The 18,374-nt window shown below is 41.8% G+C and overlaps 1 protein-coding gene across 1 annotated transcript in view; it reads right to left on the bottom strand.

Moving 5' to 3' along the window:
* The window catches only part of elp2 (elongator acetyltransferase complex subunit 2), a gene marked incomplete at its 5' end in the record, with an annotated part of 113,770 nt that overhangs the window by 59,353 nt on the left and 36,043 nt on the right, over positions 1-18,374 (bottom strand). The window contains 2 exon segments of the mRNA XM_080443330.1: positions 1,015-1,164; positions 3,102-3,233. Of these exon segments, the coding sequence (XP_080299456.1) occupies positions 1,015-1,164; positions 3,102-3,233 (282 nt within the window).

Genomic DNA, 18,374 nt, shown 5'->3' with positions numbered 1-18,374 from the left:
GGCACATTCCAGTAACTGTTGAGTAAATATTCCACGTTGTCCAAACAAACCAAACAATAGAGTTAATTGATTTTGGAAGAGGGGACACTGTGAGGGGACACTGTGAGGTCCATCGTAGGCAGACCACTTTTGGACAGAATGTCCTCTCCTCCATCAAGGGAAGCCTACGATGGAATAGCCTCCCAGTCACTCCAGTCTCAAACATGTGACCACTGATACTTTTTAAATCTTAAATATTTCAAATTAAGCTTTAGATATTCTTGTTTAGGTATTAGATTTTGATAGGCATGTGGGTTTTTAGTTGGGTTTTTAACTAGGTGTGGTATTCTTTAAAAAAAACTATTTTAGGCAGCTTGTTGTAGCTTGTTGTAGCTGTGGTGTATTTGTATGTGGGACTACGGATGTAAATGAGCTTCCGGCACATTTACATGATATCATGTTTATTGATTGTAATGTTCATTAATCCATTAAGACCGGGAACGCATCTGTGTCATTTAAAGATTTATTTGGCACCAAGCGCCGCACTATGAACTTGTAGATCTGCAAAAAAAAAAAAAATTGTGCTTCTGGGGGGTCCGAGGCCAAATGGGGGTCCACGGCTAAATACATATCGTTTTGGGTGGTCCTCGACATGGAAAAGTTGGAGCACCACCCACTGATATAGCAACATACTGTTAGGATTTAGAAAACATTTTTAGATGATTTGGCCGCGGACCCCCATCTCAAAATGTTTTGTTCCAGGGACCCCCCACCGAGTGCCGCGCTATGAGCTTGTATATCTGCTATTTTTTAATAGCCCAAATAAATAAATAAATGACACAGATGTGTTCCCAGATCGAATGGGTTAATAATGTGCACTGTCCCGGAAATAAACAAATGAAGTAAAGTAAAGAAGAAGTTGTCAAATAAATAACACCAAATACTGTCCAGCCAGTGAGCTGCAGGGGAAGCATTGCAGATGCAACCAAGTTGCTGGTAAAAGGGAGGGGATGAGGGCCTTGTTGTTTTTTTTACCTGTGTGCCGTCCGCCCTCCTCCAGGGAGTGAAGAGTCTGGTGGTCTGGTCTGAGCCCACACTGATCAGGAAGTCCCCCTCAGGGTCCCAGCTCAGGTCCTGGACGGCGTTGAAGTGGCCCGATATCACCACCCCTGGACTCCAGTCCCCCTGGATGCATGCAGGCAAACACAAGGAGGAGCAAACGGAAACGGTTGAGGCGTCAGTTCCGTAACTCAAATGGTTCCCAAACTGGGGTTCGAGGACCCCCAGAGGGGTCCCCATATGATTGTTTTTCATATAGTTGTTGAAGTGGAGTAAAAGTACAATATTTGTCTCTGAGATGTAATGGAGTAGAAGTAAAAGTAAAGACAATTGGAAATAGTCCAGTAAAGTCAAAAATAGGTGCCGCACTACGAGCTTGTAGATCTGCTATTTTTCAATAGCCAAAGTATAAAATACGGATTAAGGGGTTAAAATGATTGTGAAGCTTTATTAACTAATTTAGCTGGGGACCCCCTGGTATCCCCCCAAGGACCCCTGGGGGTCCCCGGACCCCACTTTGAGAACCAATGGCCTAATTCATATCTAACTGGGGGTCCTTGAAATGGAAAAAAGGTTAGGAAGAATCACTGGTTTAGAAGACAGCGTAAAAAAATATGAGTTGAGACAATTATCACTATAGACAATGTTAAATCATGACCGAAATAAAGAAGAAACTAAATAAACTAAACTAAACTAAACCAGCAGGTCCTTTTAAAATGTTCCTACTTTCACTGAGTTACTCATCGAAATCCATAACATTTCCTTCAAACGTTTCTCTTTAAATAGATGTTCTCTTTAATAAAGTATTTATTCCTAGAGGGACCAGCACCACCACCACAGCCAAACAATGTTGTTCTACAACACTGTACAATAACAAATAATAATAATTATAATAACCTCTAACACAACACAGCACTTTTGAGGCAGGCTAATTTACATATTTTGACATTTGGCAAATTAATATCTCTGCTGCACATGCAGCACACTAGTGATATTTTTTTTATATACAATATTATATAATTTACATTAAAACGGGCCTATTTTCAATGCAAGTCGTGTTCATAATCTAGTCTTTATTGTCCCATAGGAAAATGGGAAAGTTATCATTTTACTGCTCTGTCACCAAAATGTGGAATGCCCCGACACCATCCATTAACCCCTTAAGGCCTGAGGTTCCAATTCTACAAATGTCTTCTAAATCCTAACTCAAACTTTTTCATGTCAAGGACATGTATTTGGCCCGCCGAACCCCATCTCAAAATAATTTGTTCCAGGGACCCCCCAGAAGCAAAGATTTGAGTTACAAATGTTTGCTTTAAAAAACCTATATATATATATTCAAAGATTTGCAGAAATGTTTAAGATTTTACAAAAATAGCAGATCTACAAGCTCATAGCACGGCACTCGGTGCCGCGCTATGAGCTCATAGATGTGCTATTTTTGAATAGCCAAAGTATAAAATAATGGTTTAAGTGGTTACACAGATGCGTTCCCGATTTGAATGGCTTAAAAAGGAATTGAATCACTGGTTTCTTTGTTATTTCCCATGAATAGAAAACAGCATTAAATGCTATATGCTTCATTGAGTGCAGTCGGTACCCCAGGGGTAAATATATAATACTACCGTACTTCATCAAATATCTTCAGTGAAAATTGCCGATCTACAAGCTCACTGTAGATCGCACGGGTGACCCCCCCTGTAGTAACTCTGAGGACCCCCCCTGTTGAAGACCCCTAGTTTAAATTAATTCAAATTAATTTAAACACGGGGTCGGGGGAATATGAAAAATCGAATTAATCAATCAATGAATAAATAAAAGGCTTCAAACGTCATCTCATCAAAGTGTGTGAGCTTGTAGATCTGCTATTTTTGGCAAATCGATTTGTGTAGAGCTGAATTTGCAGCTCAACAAAAGCTAATTCATCTATAGTGTGTATGACGGAGGACAATTTCACGATAAATTAAAATCTCAGCGATATGATTATTGAGAGCGTTTTTTTTTTCTTCACAATAAACGATAATAACGATTATCATCCCATCCCATCCCTAGCCCTCCCTCACCTGTTTGTCCTGGTCGTGGTACCAGAGGTGCAGCGCTCCGTGGAAGGCGTGGGCCACCATCATGGATCCGTCCGGACTCATCTGGCAGCCGTAGAACCCCAGAGTGTTCCCACCAACCTCCCCTACACGCACCTGGAGGAGGACGGAGAACCAGACCTGGTGGATTAGTTATGGATCGGAGTCAGTCGGTGGTTCCTCATCTAGAGAAGTGGTTTTCAACCCTTTTCATATCAAGGTCCATTATTTATTCGCCATTTGAGCCACGGAACCACCGTTTGATGAGATTTAGACTCTCAGACCCAAAACGTAGAATATTTTGTTGTCGTCGGATACGATTCTGAGAGACGACAGGCCAACGTTGATCAAAATAGCAATTATTTCATTAAGTAATTATGTTTAACAATAATTTAACTCTTGAGAACGTAAAATGAAATCAAATGGACCCGTAGTTAAAGATCTATAAGGGTCCATTTGGTTTCATGTTCCACTCTCAAGAGTTAAACATCTAATAAGGGTCCATTTGGTTACCAACTCTCCATCATTTAGCTGGGGACCACCTGGAACTCCCTCAAGGACCACTGGTGGTCCCCGGACCACTGGTTGAGAACCACTGATCTAGAGCAGTGGTTTTCGAACTTTTTCGTGTCAAGGACCCCCAAATTGATATGTATTTGGCCATGGAACCCCATTTAAACATATAAATATATTATTTTGTCAACATTATTCAAAATTTTCAAAAATACCAGATCAACAAACGTATAAATGGATGAAGAACCCTTGAGAAAAAGGTTTGTTCAATACAAAGCCAGCTTTTTTACAAAACAAAGCTATGCTGTGTCTCCTGAGTCCTGACAGTGACGATGACACCTTCAGGTTACACGTTCACGTCGAGAACTCAAGATAATAAGATGAGATGAGATAAGAGGAGATTAGATGAGATAAGAGAAACCACTGTTGATCCCAGAAGGGAAATGCAGGTATCATAGCAGCAACAGCAGTGAGACATTTGACAAACATAAGAACAGATAAGAAGAGTAAAAGTCAAGAACCAAACCACGATAAATGTGAATGAAAATAAAGTACTGAGCTGCTTGCCCTACACATCCACACTGGACTGCTGAATCAGTGAAACGGTGAACATTATGTACAGTCTATCAATAATTATAATATCGTTTCTGTCGGTCCAAAACTGTTACTTTTCGGGACTCAAATTCCAAAAAAGCTAAAGTAGCAGAACGAGCTTGTAGATCTGCTACTTTTGTGAGACGCTGTAGTTAAGTATAATAAAGTAGGGCGTTAATTTATGAAAACACACACAAAGTTAGTACAGTATATGTAAATAAGAGGTTTCTGGCCGTCAGATCTGAGCCAAGTCTCCTGCAGGAGGTGCGTCTGAACTTGAAGCCTGTCCTGGACAGGAGTCTCTGCAGACGTAAAAACAGATGATGATGATGACACTGTCGTATTACTAAAGATATTTACACCACCACCACCAATACTACTACTACACTATTTATACACAGTTGATAGTTGATGCCTATAATTCACAGATAAAAATCCACTTTGTACTGAATAAAAAATGCATTCCTTTTATCACAGAATAGTGTGTGTGTTCTGTGTGGATGTACTCATGACAAAAACAATAGTTTGAAGAAAGACAAAAAATGGCCACATTAAAATATAGGAAGGGAAAGTGATATTTTTTGGTTGAAATAAAACGTATCTTTTGTTAAAAGGTTAAAGCTCTACATTGTGATAGTAATCATTGCTATAGAGTGTTTTTTTCAGTAGCATGGGGTCTCCTCGACTGTCCACCTCTTTAATAAACAGAAAATACATTTTCAGGTGCACTGCCAATTTCAGCCAATCAGGAGAGATACCATATTCCAATTTTGTCTGCTCATTTCTTCGTGTTATCACTTCCAATTGCACTTGTTCATTCTGTATCCTGTCCTGATCTGACCAGAAAATGCATTTTCTGTTTAACATAGAGCTGGAGAGACTACTGTTACTGAAAAAACACTATCAGCATAGAACTATTTAACACTGTTACTGAACAAACACTCTATAGCAATGATTACTATCAGAATATAAAGCTATTTTCCCAAAACTTACACTACATTTAATCGTAAAAAAAAGCCTTAAGCATAAATCAGGCTGTACAGACTCATGAACAAGGTGAAGAGCAAGGTGGATAAAATCCTTGTAATATCTCACTTGGGGTAGGAGATATCGTTATCGTATCTGTCAGGCAGAAACCTCAGATGTCCAAAAACTTACTTTTCAGCATCCAAATTCAAAAATATCAGATCTACAAGCTCAAAAACGCGGCGCTGTGGATCTGTTCTTTTTGATACTTTTGTGTGACGCTGTAGTATGATCAAGTAGGTCATTAATTTACAAACAAAAACACAAAATAAAATATGAAGATAAGAGGTGACACCAAATCTGCTATTTACTGCAGCACGACACCAGCACAAAACTAAGAATAAATCAGGCTTACGGTGGATAAAAATCCTTGGAATAAAATCTAACTTGTGGTAGAAGATATGTTGTCATTCCCTGGCCGACAGGAGGACAATTAATAACCCACAGTCCTCAGGATGGCAGATGGAGAGGCAGGGAGTCAAATGAGGCCAAGCGTCCCAGATGAAAGATGATGCTAGACGTTTCTTAGAGAGGAATCAATTACACTGTGGCCTCGTTTCACTTTATTCCTCCGATGATGCGGTAATGACAGCCTATTGCACTGACTGGCTGCACCGTATCACATTAACCCATTCAATCCGGGAAACGTGTCCCTGTCATTTTTTGATTTATTTGGCTATTCAAAAATAGCAGATCTACAAGCTCATAGCGCGGCTATGAGCTTGTAGATCTGATTTTTTTTTTTTAATTGTGAAAATGTGTGCAAATCTTTGAATATATATATTATATTTGAAAGGGAACATTTTCTACTCAAATCTTTGCTTCTGGGGGGTCCTTGGAACAACATATTTTGAGATAGGGGGTCCGCGGGACAAATACATATAATTTTGGGGGTCCTTGACATGAAAAAGTTTGAGAACATACGTTTTTTGGGGGATTTAGAAGACATTTGTAGAATCCCCCCAGAAGCAAAGATTTGAGTTATAAATGTTCGCTTAAAAAAACATATATATTCAAAGATTCGCAAAAATTGTCATGATTTTTCACCAAAGAATTGCAGATCTACAAGCTCTTAGCGGGGTACTGCTATGAGCTTGTATATCTGCTAGATTCTGCTAAGATTCTTTCCCGGTCTAAATGGGTTAAACAAATAAAAGAACAACCTCCAGAGTTGAGGGGGGGGCTTATACAAAAACAATTAGATTTGGGTGAGAGAACCCCTGTGGTTGTCTTGGTTGGCCTTCAATCTAATTTAACAAAGTGTTTCTGTAATAAATCGCTCCAACACAGGTCAGAGCCAAACTAATTAAAAAACAGTCTCAGTCTACGTTCTCGTCACTTGAACACAAATCATTTTTGTTCCTATTATTGTGGGGCCAAAACACGCTCTGCTAAGCACTGCAGTTTAACCTTTGGGGCATACAGAATCTCCACATACCCCTAGGGGGTCCTCAGTGTTACTACAGGGGGGGGGGGGGGGTCACCAAATCCTTGTGTGATAGATTAGTGTTTTTATTTTACATTAACCACTTGAACCCTAGAAGATCTACAAGCTCACAACACCTCACGCTGCAAGGCGTCATACGCTTGTAGATCACCGAGTGCCGCACTTTGAGCTTGTAGATCTGCTATTTTCAAAATGTCTTGAAAATGTGTGCAAATCTTTGAAATATATATATATTTATATATTTTTAAAGCGAACAACTAAAATCTTTGCTTCTGGGACCTGGAACAAAACATTTTGAGATGGGGGTCCGCGGCCAAATACGTATCTAAAAATGTTTTCTAAAAAGCATGTTTCTAAAAAGTATGTTTCTATATCAGTGGTGCTCCAACTTTTCCATGTCAAGGACCCCCAAAATTATATTTATTTGGCCGCGGACCCCCATCTCAAAATATGTTGTTCCAGGGACCCCCAGAAGCACAGGTCGGAATAAAAAAGATTTGCTTTAAAATAAAGATTTGCACAAATTTTCCATGATTTTTCAAAGAATAATGAGCTTGTATATCTGCTATTTTTGAACAGCCAAAGAAATCTTCAAATGACACAGATGCGTTCCCGGTCTTAATGGATTAAAATAAGCACAATAGTATTACATTGCCGGGTAAGCAAAATTCTCACTGAATTCAACAGCAGACAAAGGGCACCATAGAGGTGTTATCTGCAAAATGCCAACCCCTCAATGTCAATTTGCATCAGTAGCTTACGTCATCTAGGAGGCGTAATGCAGGTAAGTGAAATGGCCTGAGACAAGACTTCAAATGAAATCAGTCTCATCCCGTCCGTGATGAATGGTTCAACGACTTGACCTTGAACCACCAAACGGCACCATAAATGAGATATTGACTATTAAGGGGCTGTGTCTTTTTGAGCTGCCAAGTGCTTTTCTGCCATGCATATTTTTAAAGGGATAGTTCACCCAAAATATTACTTTTTTTTTTCTATCGAATAGTCACCCCATGGAGACTTGAATATTGTTTTAGTTTTTGTGACATTCCTAAGCCAATAATTTGATGACCAGAAGACCGGTAGGCAGCGGTTCCGGTAGGAGACACAAAGGAGATTATTTGTGTCTCGTACCGGAACCGGTGCATTCTCTGCGTCCGGCAGTGATGCGCGGGTCAGGTTTTTTCATAACCCGCCCCGCACGAGAACCCAACCCGCCCCAACCCGTCCCGCAAGAATTAATATAAATCAACGACCCGTCCCGCCCCGCAACCCGCCTAAAAAAACTAAAATAACACACAAATAAGTCCATTCAATTGCTTTCCAAAGAGAGAGAGAGAGAGGGGGACAGAGGGAGGGAGAGAGAGAGAGCGCGCGAGAGGTGTGTTTTGGTGGGTTGACCCGCTTCGCCCGTCCCACGATAATTGCATCGTAATCTATGACCCGTTCAACCCGCGGGACCTGCGGGTTACGGGTTGGCCCGCGCATCACTAGCGTCCGGCGTTTGTGGCGGAGCGCCCTTGGGCGCCTCGAGTAGAAAACAGTTGAACTTTTGGAGAGGAGCGCTCATCAATGTCACATTCCAATAAAGAGAGTTGGAGCAGCACACCTACAAGCAAGCACATCATCATAGCATAATTGCCTAAGACATATGTGAAGGTTATTGCTGATTGCTCCAACCCCTTCTCCATCAATAATAAATATCACAACAAGCTTCTGCACTAGTCAATTTCTATCTATAAAAAAATATATAGATAGAAATTGACAAGCGCGGAAGCTTGTGATATTTACTATCGATGGAGATGGGGTGGGAGCAATAAGTCATGCTTCTTCTCACTCCTTTTAGAATATGCATTTTTTTAATTATGTTATTCTGAATTATTTGCTTTCATTTGTTATACTGTTTTCAAAATGGCCTTATTCGGGGAAAAAAAACTTTTCAATTCAAGGTTTTCGGAAAAGAAGAAAAAAGAAGAAAAATCACTATCTGCCCAAGTCATCTCTTGACTTATGCAAGAGTGGACACGGCACCTTTCTGTGGACACGTCACCGTAATAAATGGTATATACTATGACGTGTCATGGCCTTGTGGTGTGATTTGATGCGGGTGAAGTGTATTTATTGATTGTACAGTTTCAGAAACATGTCAGGCACACCAACCAAGGTCCATGCTGTTGGGGGAATCTGACATGATATGCCTTTTTGTGAGAAGCCATGTCTACGCCACACTCCAATTGATGGGCAATCGATGTGAAAAGTTAATCAGATGCCCCATGACCAACCTTTCCACATAAGATTGGTGTAGCTGAGTAATACTTTGATACATTTGGGGGAAATTGGTCCTCTCCCCTGTATTTAACCCACCCAAACAATTAACCCATTCAACGCGTACTGTGTCATTTTAGATTGTTTTGCTATAACCATTATTTTATACTTTGGGCTATTCAAAAATGACAGTGCAGAGTGCGCCGGCACTTGGTGCCATGCACGCTATGATCTTGTAGATCTGCTATTTTTGAATAGCCAAAGAAATCTTAAAATGACACAGATGCGTTCCTGGTCTTAATGGGTTAATGGGAAGTCACTGAGCAGCTCCTAGAGATCAGCTCCCTGCTCTAATAAAGTTCAGTTCTTCCGTGCCCCATCGCCAAACTTTCTATAAAGTTTCATGCTATTCGATCCATAGCATCACAACGTGTCGCGCTGCGACGCGTTGTGAGCTTGTAGATCGGCTATTTTCAGCATGCAACCAAGTGTAAAATCAGCCATTACGACACCATCAAGGCACCGCCAAACATTCATTTAGTCGACTAAATCAACTGTAGATTTAGTCGACTATAATCTTATGATATTTAGTCGACTAAAACTAGACAAAAACTAAAACATTTCAGATGACTAAAATATGACTAAAACTAAATGGAATTTGTTTCAAAAGACTATGACTAAAACTAAATCAAAATGTTCTGTCAAAATGAACACTACTACAGCGCCACACAAAAGTATAAAATGTAGCAGATCGAAGCAATGTGTTTTAAGCTTGCAGATCTGCTACTTTTGAATTTGAATCATGAAAAGTTTTGTACGTGTGAGGTTTCCACCCGACAGAGACGATATCAGAGGACACACAGGGTTGCCTGTGCTCGATACCAACTGTAGGGGTTAGCTTACATGGGACTACGATACACTGGCAAGTGTGAGCTGGCATAACGACAAAATTGGGGTAAAAGAAAATATTTAAAAAAAGATACTACATAATAAAACTTGGTTACATAATGATGTCTTGCAACACATTGCATTGTAAATGGTAAATGTATATAGCGCTTTTATCCAAAGCCCTTTACATACAGTAAATGGTGCATTACATTCACCCATTCACACACATTCACATACCGATGGTGGAGAAAACCATGCATGCAAGGCACCAACCTGCTCATCAAAAGCAGTTCAGCGTCTTGCTCAAGGATGCTTTGACACTTAAGCTCCTTACACACCAGGGGCGATTTTTTCATGCGAATAATACGTATTTTTTTTAACCTTATAAAGTCAATGCAAGCTTCCACGGAGCGAAAAAGCGTATTTTATTTATTCGGAACGAGTCAGAATTTTGCGTATAATCGCATATTCGCCGGTGTGTAATGACCTTAACTCTGGGGGGGACCCCGGGATCGAACTGGGAACCTTGCGGTTTCCCATGCGGCCACTCTACCCCTGAGCCACCGCCACCGCCGCCGCCATTGTTTGTTTGTTCATATTAAGCAATGTATGCTTTATCTAATAGGTTTACAGGAGATTTGACTTTGACTTAACCACACTTATTTAGCACTCTAAATGAAGAGTGAAGGCTGGCTGGCTAATCTGCATTACATCCGTACCTGGATGCAGGAACATGCATGGTTTACAACAACACAAATGTGCTATAGCAGAAAGACGGGGTAGGAGGAAATAGGATTACGACCCAATAATAGCATTATGCCGTAATAAGAGCCTTTTATTATGAAAAGTAATGGGAGCACATTTGTCACTTTCATGCTTCTCGCTGACAGTAATGTCCTCACAGAGAACTGAAATTACCAATCAAAACAGAGCCAACGAACAACATTAACCCATTCAATCCGGGAACGCATCCGTGTCATTTTAAGATTTCTTTGGGCTATTCAAAAATAGCAGATCTACAAGCTGAAACTTGTAGATCTGCTTTTTTTTTGCAAATGTTTGAATATATATATTTTTAAGCGAACATTTTAACTCAAATCTTTGCTTCTGGGGATTCTTTTTTTTTTTAATGCAAGTTGCTATAATATTAGTGGTTCTCAAACGTTTTCATGTCAAGGACCAACCAAAATGATATGTATTTGTTCGCGGACCCCCCCCCCCCCCCCCATCTCAAAATATGTTGTTCCAGGGACCCCCCAGAAGCAAAGATTTGTGTTAAAAATGTTTGCTTTAAAAAATAGATATTCAAAGATTTGCACACATTTTCATGATTTTTCAAAAAAATTGCAGATACTGTACAAGCTCACTATGAGCTTGTATATCTGCTATTTTTGAATAGACAAAGTATAAGATAATGGTTTAAGTGGTTCAAATCTAAAATGACAGAGGCTTTCCCGGTCTTAATGGGTTAACATGGTCCCCAGACCAAACGCTCATAATCAGCATCTCTGGGCTGTCTTCTTAGTGATTATTCTATCCATTACTTTCTGGATTGATCAGATAATTGAGAAGTGTGGTTTTTTGGGGGTTTAAAAAAAAAGTTATTTTTTCTTAAATCCTATATTAAAATTGGCTAATGGGAGGGTTGGCGGGCGGGCCGGCCGGCGGACCCTCTATTTTCACCAAGTGTTCGCCTATTATGAGTATGACATGCCCAGAATAGTGGGTTCATGAGGTTTCGTCCACAGCAAAGACAAAGGCATCAATTATTTCAACCTCGCCTCACAATAATTAGCGTCTCCTGCCGCAGCTGAGCGTTGTCCTTTGAAGAAAAAACTCAAATCTAATTATACGTATAGCAAAATAATCAGTTTTGCCACTTTGCTGTCTAGACACCACTCTCTTCAGAGTGGCTGCAAGACGCTGCTATCGCATTGGTGGGAAAAAGTACTCACATTTGTTACTTCAGTAAAACAAAAAAGTTAAAGTATATATTTTTCAAAGCGAACATTTGTAACTGAAATCTTTGCTTCTGGGGATTCTACAAATGTCTTCTAAATCTTAACAGTTTTTTGGAAAAACTTATGTTGCTATAATATCATTGGTTCTCAAACTGTTTCAGGTCATGGACCCCCAAAATTATATGTATTTGGCCGCGGACCCCCCCCATCTCAAAATATGATGTTCCAGGGACCCCCAGAAGTAAAGATTTGAGTTAAAAAAAAATATTAAAAAAATACAAAAATATAAGTATGAGCTTGTATATCTGCTATTTTTGAATAGCCAAATAAATCTAAAAATGATACAGATGCGTCACCAGTTTGAATCGATTTCCGGAAAAGTAACTGTTTATCATAACATACAAGGTTTCCACCCGACAGCACACAGCGGCCCACCCACAGTTCACACCGTGTGAACCCGGCCCCCCACATCACAGACAAAAACAACACCAAGTTGTTGTTCTCAAATTCAAAAAACTCCCACTTGCTTCGAGGGGATCGTTTTATCGTTCTATTCCTGGACTTGTATTACTATACTTGTGAGGACTTCAACTTTTTTGCACGGCAATTTTGTCAATGCCATCTTTAATGGTTTTTGTAACTTTTTTAAACCGTTGGACTAAAGACGGAAAATAGCCGATCTACAAGTTCACAACGCAGCTAGCTTGTAGATCGGCTATTTTCCGGTGCACAACACCAGCGCGTAAACTAAGTATAATCAAGTATACAAAGCCACAAAAAGGAGGAAAGGAGGGTCCGGCCGATAGTCGAACCTCAGATTCAAGAGGAGCAATGTGGTTTCCGTCCTGGTCGTGGAACAACTGACCAACTCTTTACTCTGGCAGGGATCCTGGAGAGGGCCTGGGAGTATACATATCCGGTCTACATGTGTTTTGTGGATTTGGAGAAGGCATATGACCGGGTCCCCCGGGAGTTTCTGTGGGAGGTGCTGCGGGAATATGGGGTGAGGGGGACCTTGTTGAGGGCCATCCAATCTCTGTACGCCCAAAGCGAGAGCTGTGTCCGTGTGCTCGGCAGTAAGTCGGATTCTTTTCCAGTGGGGGTTGGTCTCAGACAGGGCTGCGCCTTGTCACCTATCCTGTTTGTGATATTCATGGACAGGATCTCGAGGCGAAGTCGTGGCGGAGAGGGTATACGGATCGGTGAGCTAAGGGTTGCGTCACTGCTTTTTGCGGATGATGTGGTCCTGATGGCACCATCGGTCCGGGACCTTCAGCTCTCACTGGATCGGTTCGCAGTCGAGTGTGCGTCGGCTGGGATGAAAATCAGCATCTCCAAATCTGAGGCCATGGTTCTCAGCAGGAAACCGGTGGATTGTGCAGTCCGGGTAGGGAATGAGGCTTTGCCCCAGGTGAAGGAGTTTAAGTATCTCGGGGTCTTGTTCACGAGTGAGGGGAGGACGGAGCAGGAGATCAGCCGGAGAATCGGAGCAGCAGGAGCGGTATTGCAGTCGCTGTACCGCACTGTGGTGACGAAAAGAGAGCTGAGCCAGTCTTCCGAGCAATCTTCGTTCCTACTCTAACCTATGGTCATGAAGTGTGGGTCATGACCGAAAGAACAAGGTCGCGGGTACAAGCGGCCGAAATGAGTTTTCTCAGACGGGTGGCTGGCATCTCCCTTAGAGATAGGGTGAGAAGTTCGGTCACCCGGGAGAGACTCGGAGTAGAGTCGCTGCTCCTTCGCTTGGAAAGGAGCCAGCTTAGGTGGTTCGGGCATCTGGTACGGATGCCTCCCAAGCGTCTCCCTAGGGAGGTCCTCGCTGCACGTCCCACTGGGAGGAGATCCCGGGGCAGACCAAGGACCAGATGGGCAGATTACATCTCCACACTGGCCTGGGAACGCCTCGGAATCCCCCAGGAGGAAGTTGCTAATGTTGCTCAGGAGAGGAAAGTCTGGAGCTCTCTGCTGGAACTGTTGCCCCCGCGACCCGACTCCGGATAAGCGGTTGAAGATGGATGGATGGATGGACAAAGCCACACTTTGAGCTTTTAGATCTGCTATTTATGAAAAATCATGAAAATTTGCAAATTGTTACAATTGTCTTCTAAATACTAACAGTTTTATTTATTTTTAACTTATGTTGTTATATCAGTGGTTCTCAAACATTTTCATGTCAAGGACGCCCAAAATAACAGGTTTTTGGCTACCGATCCCCATCAAAATGTGTTGTTCCAGGGACCCCCAGATGCAAAGATTTGACAAAAAAAATTGCGGAACCAGGAAAATGGTTAACAATGTCCGTTTCTCATAATCTACCATACTTGTGGGGACATTATGGTCCTCACAGGTATATTAATACAAACAGTACATGATCGACTGACAGACCGCTGCGTGGAGCGGGAGGGTGGGAGCGGAACTCAAGACAATTAAACACTTTTTTTTATTTTTATCGGAGGATGGAGGCCTTGGAGGTAAAAAAGCAAAGCGGGACCCTGAGGGGGAGATCTGTTCACATCGATAGCATCACAATCCACCCCTAGAGAGAGAGAGAGCAGTGTTGCCAGTGTTTTGCGAGAGAAATAAGCAACCAGGTCTATGAAAATCCAAGCCCAAAAGAAGCAACTACAGGCCACATGAGCACTTTAAACCGGCTATTTGAAAGTAGCCTATCTATGATAGCCTATCTATGAAAATAGCCTATCTAGGAAAATCTACAAGCTCACAATGCGTCGCAATGCGACGCGTTGTGAGCTTGTAGATCTGCTATTTTCCCCAAGAAATCTTGGGAAATAAGTGAACATTTCGAAATATCTTTAAACATTTCAACAACACATATCTGGTATGGGGTCCCGCTGGCAGGCTGGCACGAAATGTTTTCAGATGGGGGTCCGCGGACAATTACGTATTAATGTGGGAGGTCCATGACATGAAGATGTTTGAGAACCACTGGTTTAAACAAAATTTGGCAAGCAAGCCCAAAATAAGCAACCACACTAGAAACAAGCCCAAAAAAACCCTGGAATCCGCAAAAAACAATATTTACAAGCGACTTAACAGAAAAACTGACATAATAATATAAGCGGACAGACATGGCAACACTGACAGAGAGAAGGGGCTGCTAGCATCAGCACCGCTGTGGACTGGGTGTTAATATCTCTTCCATCTTTAATTAGCTCTGTGTCTCTTCAACGATATGGAAGTTGGCTGTTAAGGAAACATGAGAAGAGGCACTAAATCCCCCATCTGTGGTGATTATGATCGGCAATGATGCAGTGAACAACTCCAGAGCCTTATTATTCCCATTATTTTAAAAGACAGGGGCAACAGATAATCTATTTAAAAAATGCTGTAAAAAAACTAATGTGAAGAAGAAAAGAAAAAAAAACTGTCTTTATAATTTGGCATTCTCATAAACAATAAATGTTCTATGCATTTATGCTCATTGAAAACAACATTTTGGTGATTGATATTGTCCTTCTAATACATGTGTATTGTTATGTGTCTAGTAGTATAAGTGTTGTCTCCTCCATCATGTAGCTGGAGTTCTTAGGGAGCCATGCTGGATGGTCATCAATGACCTTCACAATAATGCCCTCATGTCTCTCCCCCAGGCTGCAACACACTGGAACTAATGACTGGCAATAAAGAAGATATGCCTTCTACTCTGAGTGGCACAGGTTCACCCCTACACAGAGAGAGACAGAGAGAGAGAGAGAGAGAGAGAGAGAGAGAGAGAGAGAGAGAGAGAGAGAGAGAGAGAGAGAGAGAGAGAGAGAGAGACAGAGAGAGGTTCACCCCTACACAGAGAGAGAGAGAGAGAGAGAGAGAGAGAGAGAGAGAGAGAGAGAGAGAGAGAGAGAGAGAGAGACAGAAAGGTTCACCGCTACACAGAGAGAGACAGAGAGAGAGAGAGAGGTTCACCCCTACACAGAGACAGAGAGACATAGACATAGACAGACAGACAGACAGACAGAGAATGTCTGCAACATTAAGCAGATTGATTTTAAAATTCCACACACAAGGGGCCTGCCGTAAATCATGCACCAGAAAAAAAGGGGAGAAAAAAAAAGAATTACGAACACAAAGAATAGTCATTCGTCTTGTTTACGAGAGAACAGGGTGGGTGTAATATGGATGCATGGTCAGAGAACAGGGTGGGTGTAATATGGATGCATGGTCAGGTGGCATGCCTTGTGGCTGGCCAAGCGGGGGCTATGGAGGGAACTATGGGACAAGTACAACACAGAGAAGGGACATATACATCACTGTGGGCAGTGGTGGAAAGCACCTAAGTACATGTACTCAAGTACTGTACTTAAGTACAATTTTGAGGTACTGGAGTACCTCAAAATACTGGAGTATTTCCAATTTTGGAGGACGGGACATTCTGCATAACTAGTACTTTTACTTTTGGAACTCCAAGTACATTTTGATGCCAATACTTTTGTACTTTTACTCAAGTACACTTTTAATTCCTTTTTTTTTTTTTTTTTTTGTATGGATCTCTGGGAGCCCAATCTTCACTGTACAATCAGTGTTCATTTAATACGGGTCCATTTGGTTCCATTTGTACACTCTCAGAGTTACAGACCCATAAGGGTCCATTTGGTTTTATTTGTACACTCTCAGAGTTACAGACCCATACGGGTCCATTTGGTTCCATTTGTACACTCTCAGAGTTAGAACCATAAGGGTTCATTTGGTTCCATTTGTACACTCTCAGAGTTACAGACCCATAAGGGTTCATTTGGTTCCATTTGTACACTCTCAGAGTTACAGACCCATAAGGGTCCATTTGGTTCCATTTGTACACTCTCTGAGTTACAGACCCATAAGGGTCCATTTGTTTCCATTTGTACACTCTCAGAGTTACAGACCCATAAGGGTCCATTAGGTTCCATTTGTACACTCTCAGAGTTACAGACCCATATGGTTCCATTTGTACACTCTCTGAATTACAGACCCATAAGGGTTCATTTGGTTCCCAACTATCTATAATTTAGCTGGGGACCCCCTGGAACCACTGGTTTACATGACAGACTGACAGGCTATCCTCCCCTTAAAGGGGAATTTTGGACTAAAGTTTTCTTACCTTTTCTATGACGTTATGATATCTTAGGATGAATGGTACAGTAGAAAAATTTCATAACTCCACCCCTGAGCCACCACAGCTTAAAAGGTGCGCGGATAGGCCTTAGGTTAGATCACATATTTTAATAGCTTTTTTTTCCTTTTTTTTGGGTGAGATCTGACGTTCATAGTGACAGAACACTGTCCCAAAAAAAATACAAAAAAAAATAAAAACAGAAGTCTCGCTAGACGAGATTGAAATCTCGAGATTTCAATCTCGTCTAGCGAGACTTCTGTTTTTTTTTTTTTTTTTTTTTTTGGTTGCATAGTGTTCTGTCACTATGAACGTCAGATCTCACCAAAAAAATAATTAAAAAAAGCTATTAAAATATGTGATCTAACCTAAGGCCTATCCACGCACCTTTTAAGCTGTGGCGGCTGAGGGGTGGAGTTATGAAAATTTTCTACTGTACCATTCATCCTAAGATATCATAACGTCATAGAAAAGGTAAGAAAACTTTAGTCCAAAATTCTCCTTTAACTACCTTAAAAATGGTGTCACTACTTTGAGAATTCACAAAAGTAAAAAAAAAAAAAAACTCCAAACCTACGGTAACCTAAGGAACTTTGCTGCATGTCACTTCCTGACTCTCTCCCCTGTTTCCTGTTAATCTCCACTGTACCTTTATCAAAATTAAGGCAGAAAAGCCCCACGATATATATGTCACAGGGTGATTGGAGAACCAGGGCGATTGAAGACAGAGCGCTCATTTTTAGGCACGGGGCTCCTTGGAGAACGCGGTGCCACGAGGCGGGGCTATGATGCGACGCCGACGCGGACCTGTCTTTTGTTGTTCCCCCCCACATAGCAACCAGGAAGCTACGCTAGGGGAACGCTGAACACGCGTTCACACGCACACGCTTGTCCATGACGGAGGCGCGCCGACTCAGCAGAGCTTGAGGCCGAGGAGGCGCGCCCTCGCGCCTCCTGGCGCGAGTGCCCGCGCTGACCGGCCGATGCTCTGCTAGTCGACACAGCGCCGTTCGAGTTGTAAACCGATAGGGACAGAATAGTTATTTTCATGGATCACTGTGTGTGTGTGTGTGTGTGTGTGTGTGTGTGTGTGTGTGTGTGTGTGGTGTGTGTGTGTGTGTCAGGGAGAAAGTAAAACAAAAGCCAGAACACAATAAAAGTATCTTAACAGTCCTGCTTTCAATAAACCAAAAAAAGCATGAGCGCGTGCGCGTGTGTGTGCGCTTGTGTGTGTGTGTGTGTGTGTGACTGTGTGTGTGTGGTCGCGGCCGTATATGTTTGTGCACAAGCCTGGCTTGTGGCTCCCTCTAGTGTTGCTTCTACAGAATTGCTGGGTGGGTGGTAAAAACGAGCGCGCCTTCTTCATCGCCCTGGTTCTCCAATCACCCTGTAACATATATATATGGGGAAATGAAAACACCTTTGTTTCATCATTACCTACCTTCCTCCCTCTCTCTCTC

Source organism: Gymnoscopelus braueri (genome assembly GCF_963280865.1).
Source record: "Gymnoscopelus braueri genome assembly, chromosome: 11".
NCBI classification, from domain to species: domain Eukaryota; kingdom Metazoa; phylum Chordata; class Actinopteri; order Myctophiformes; family Myctophidae; genus Gymnoscopelus; species Gymnoscopelus braueri.
This window is presented reverse-complemented; position numbering and strand designations above follow the sequence as displayed.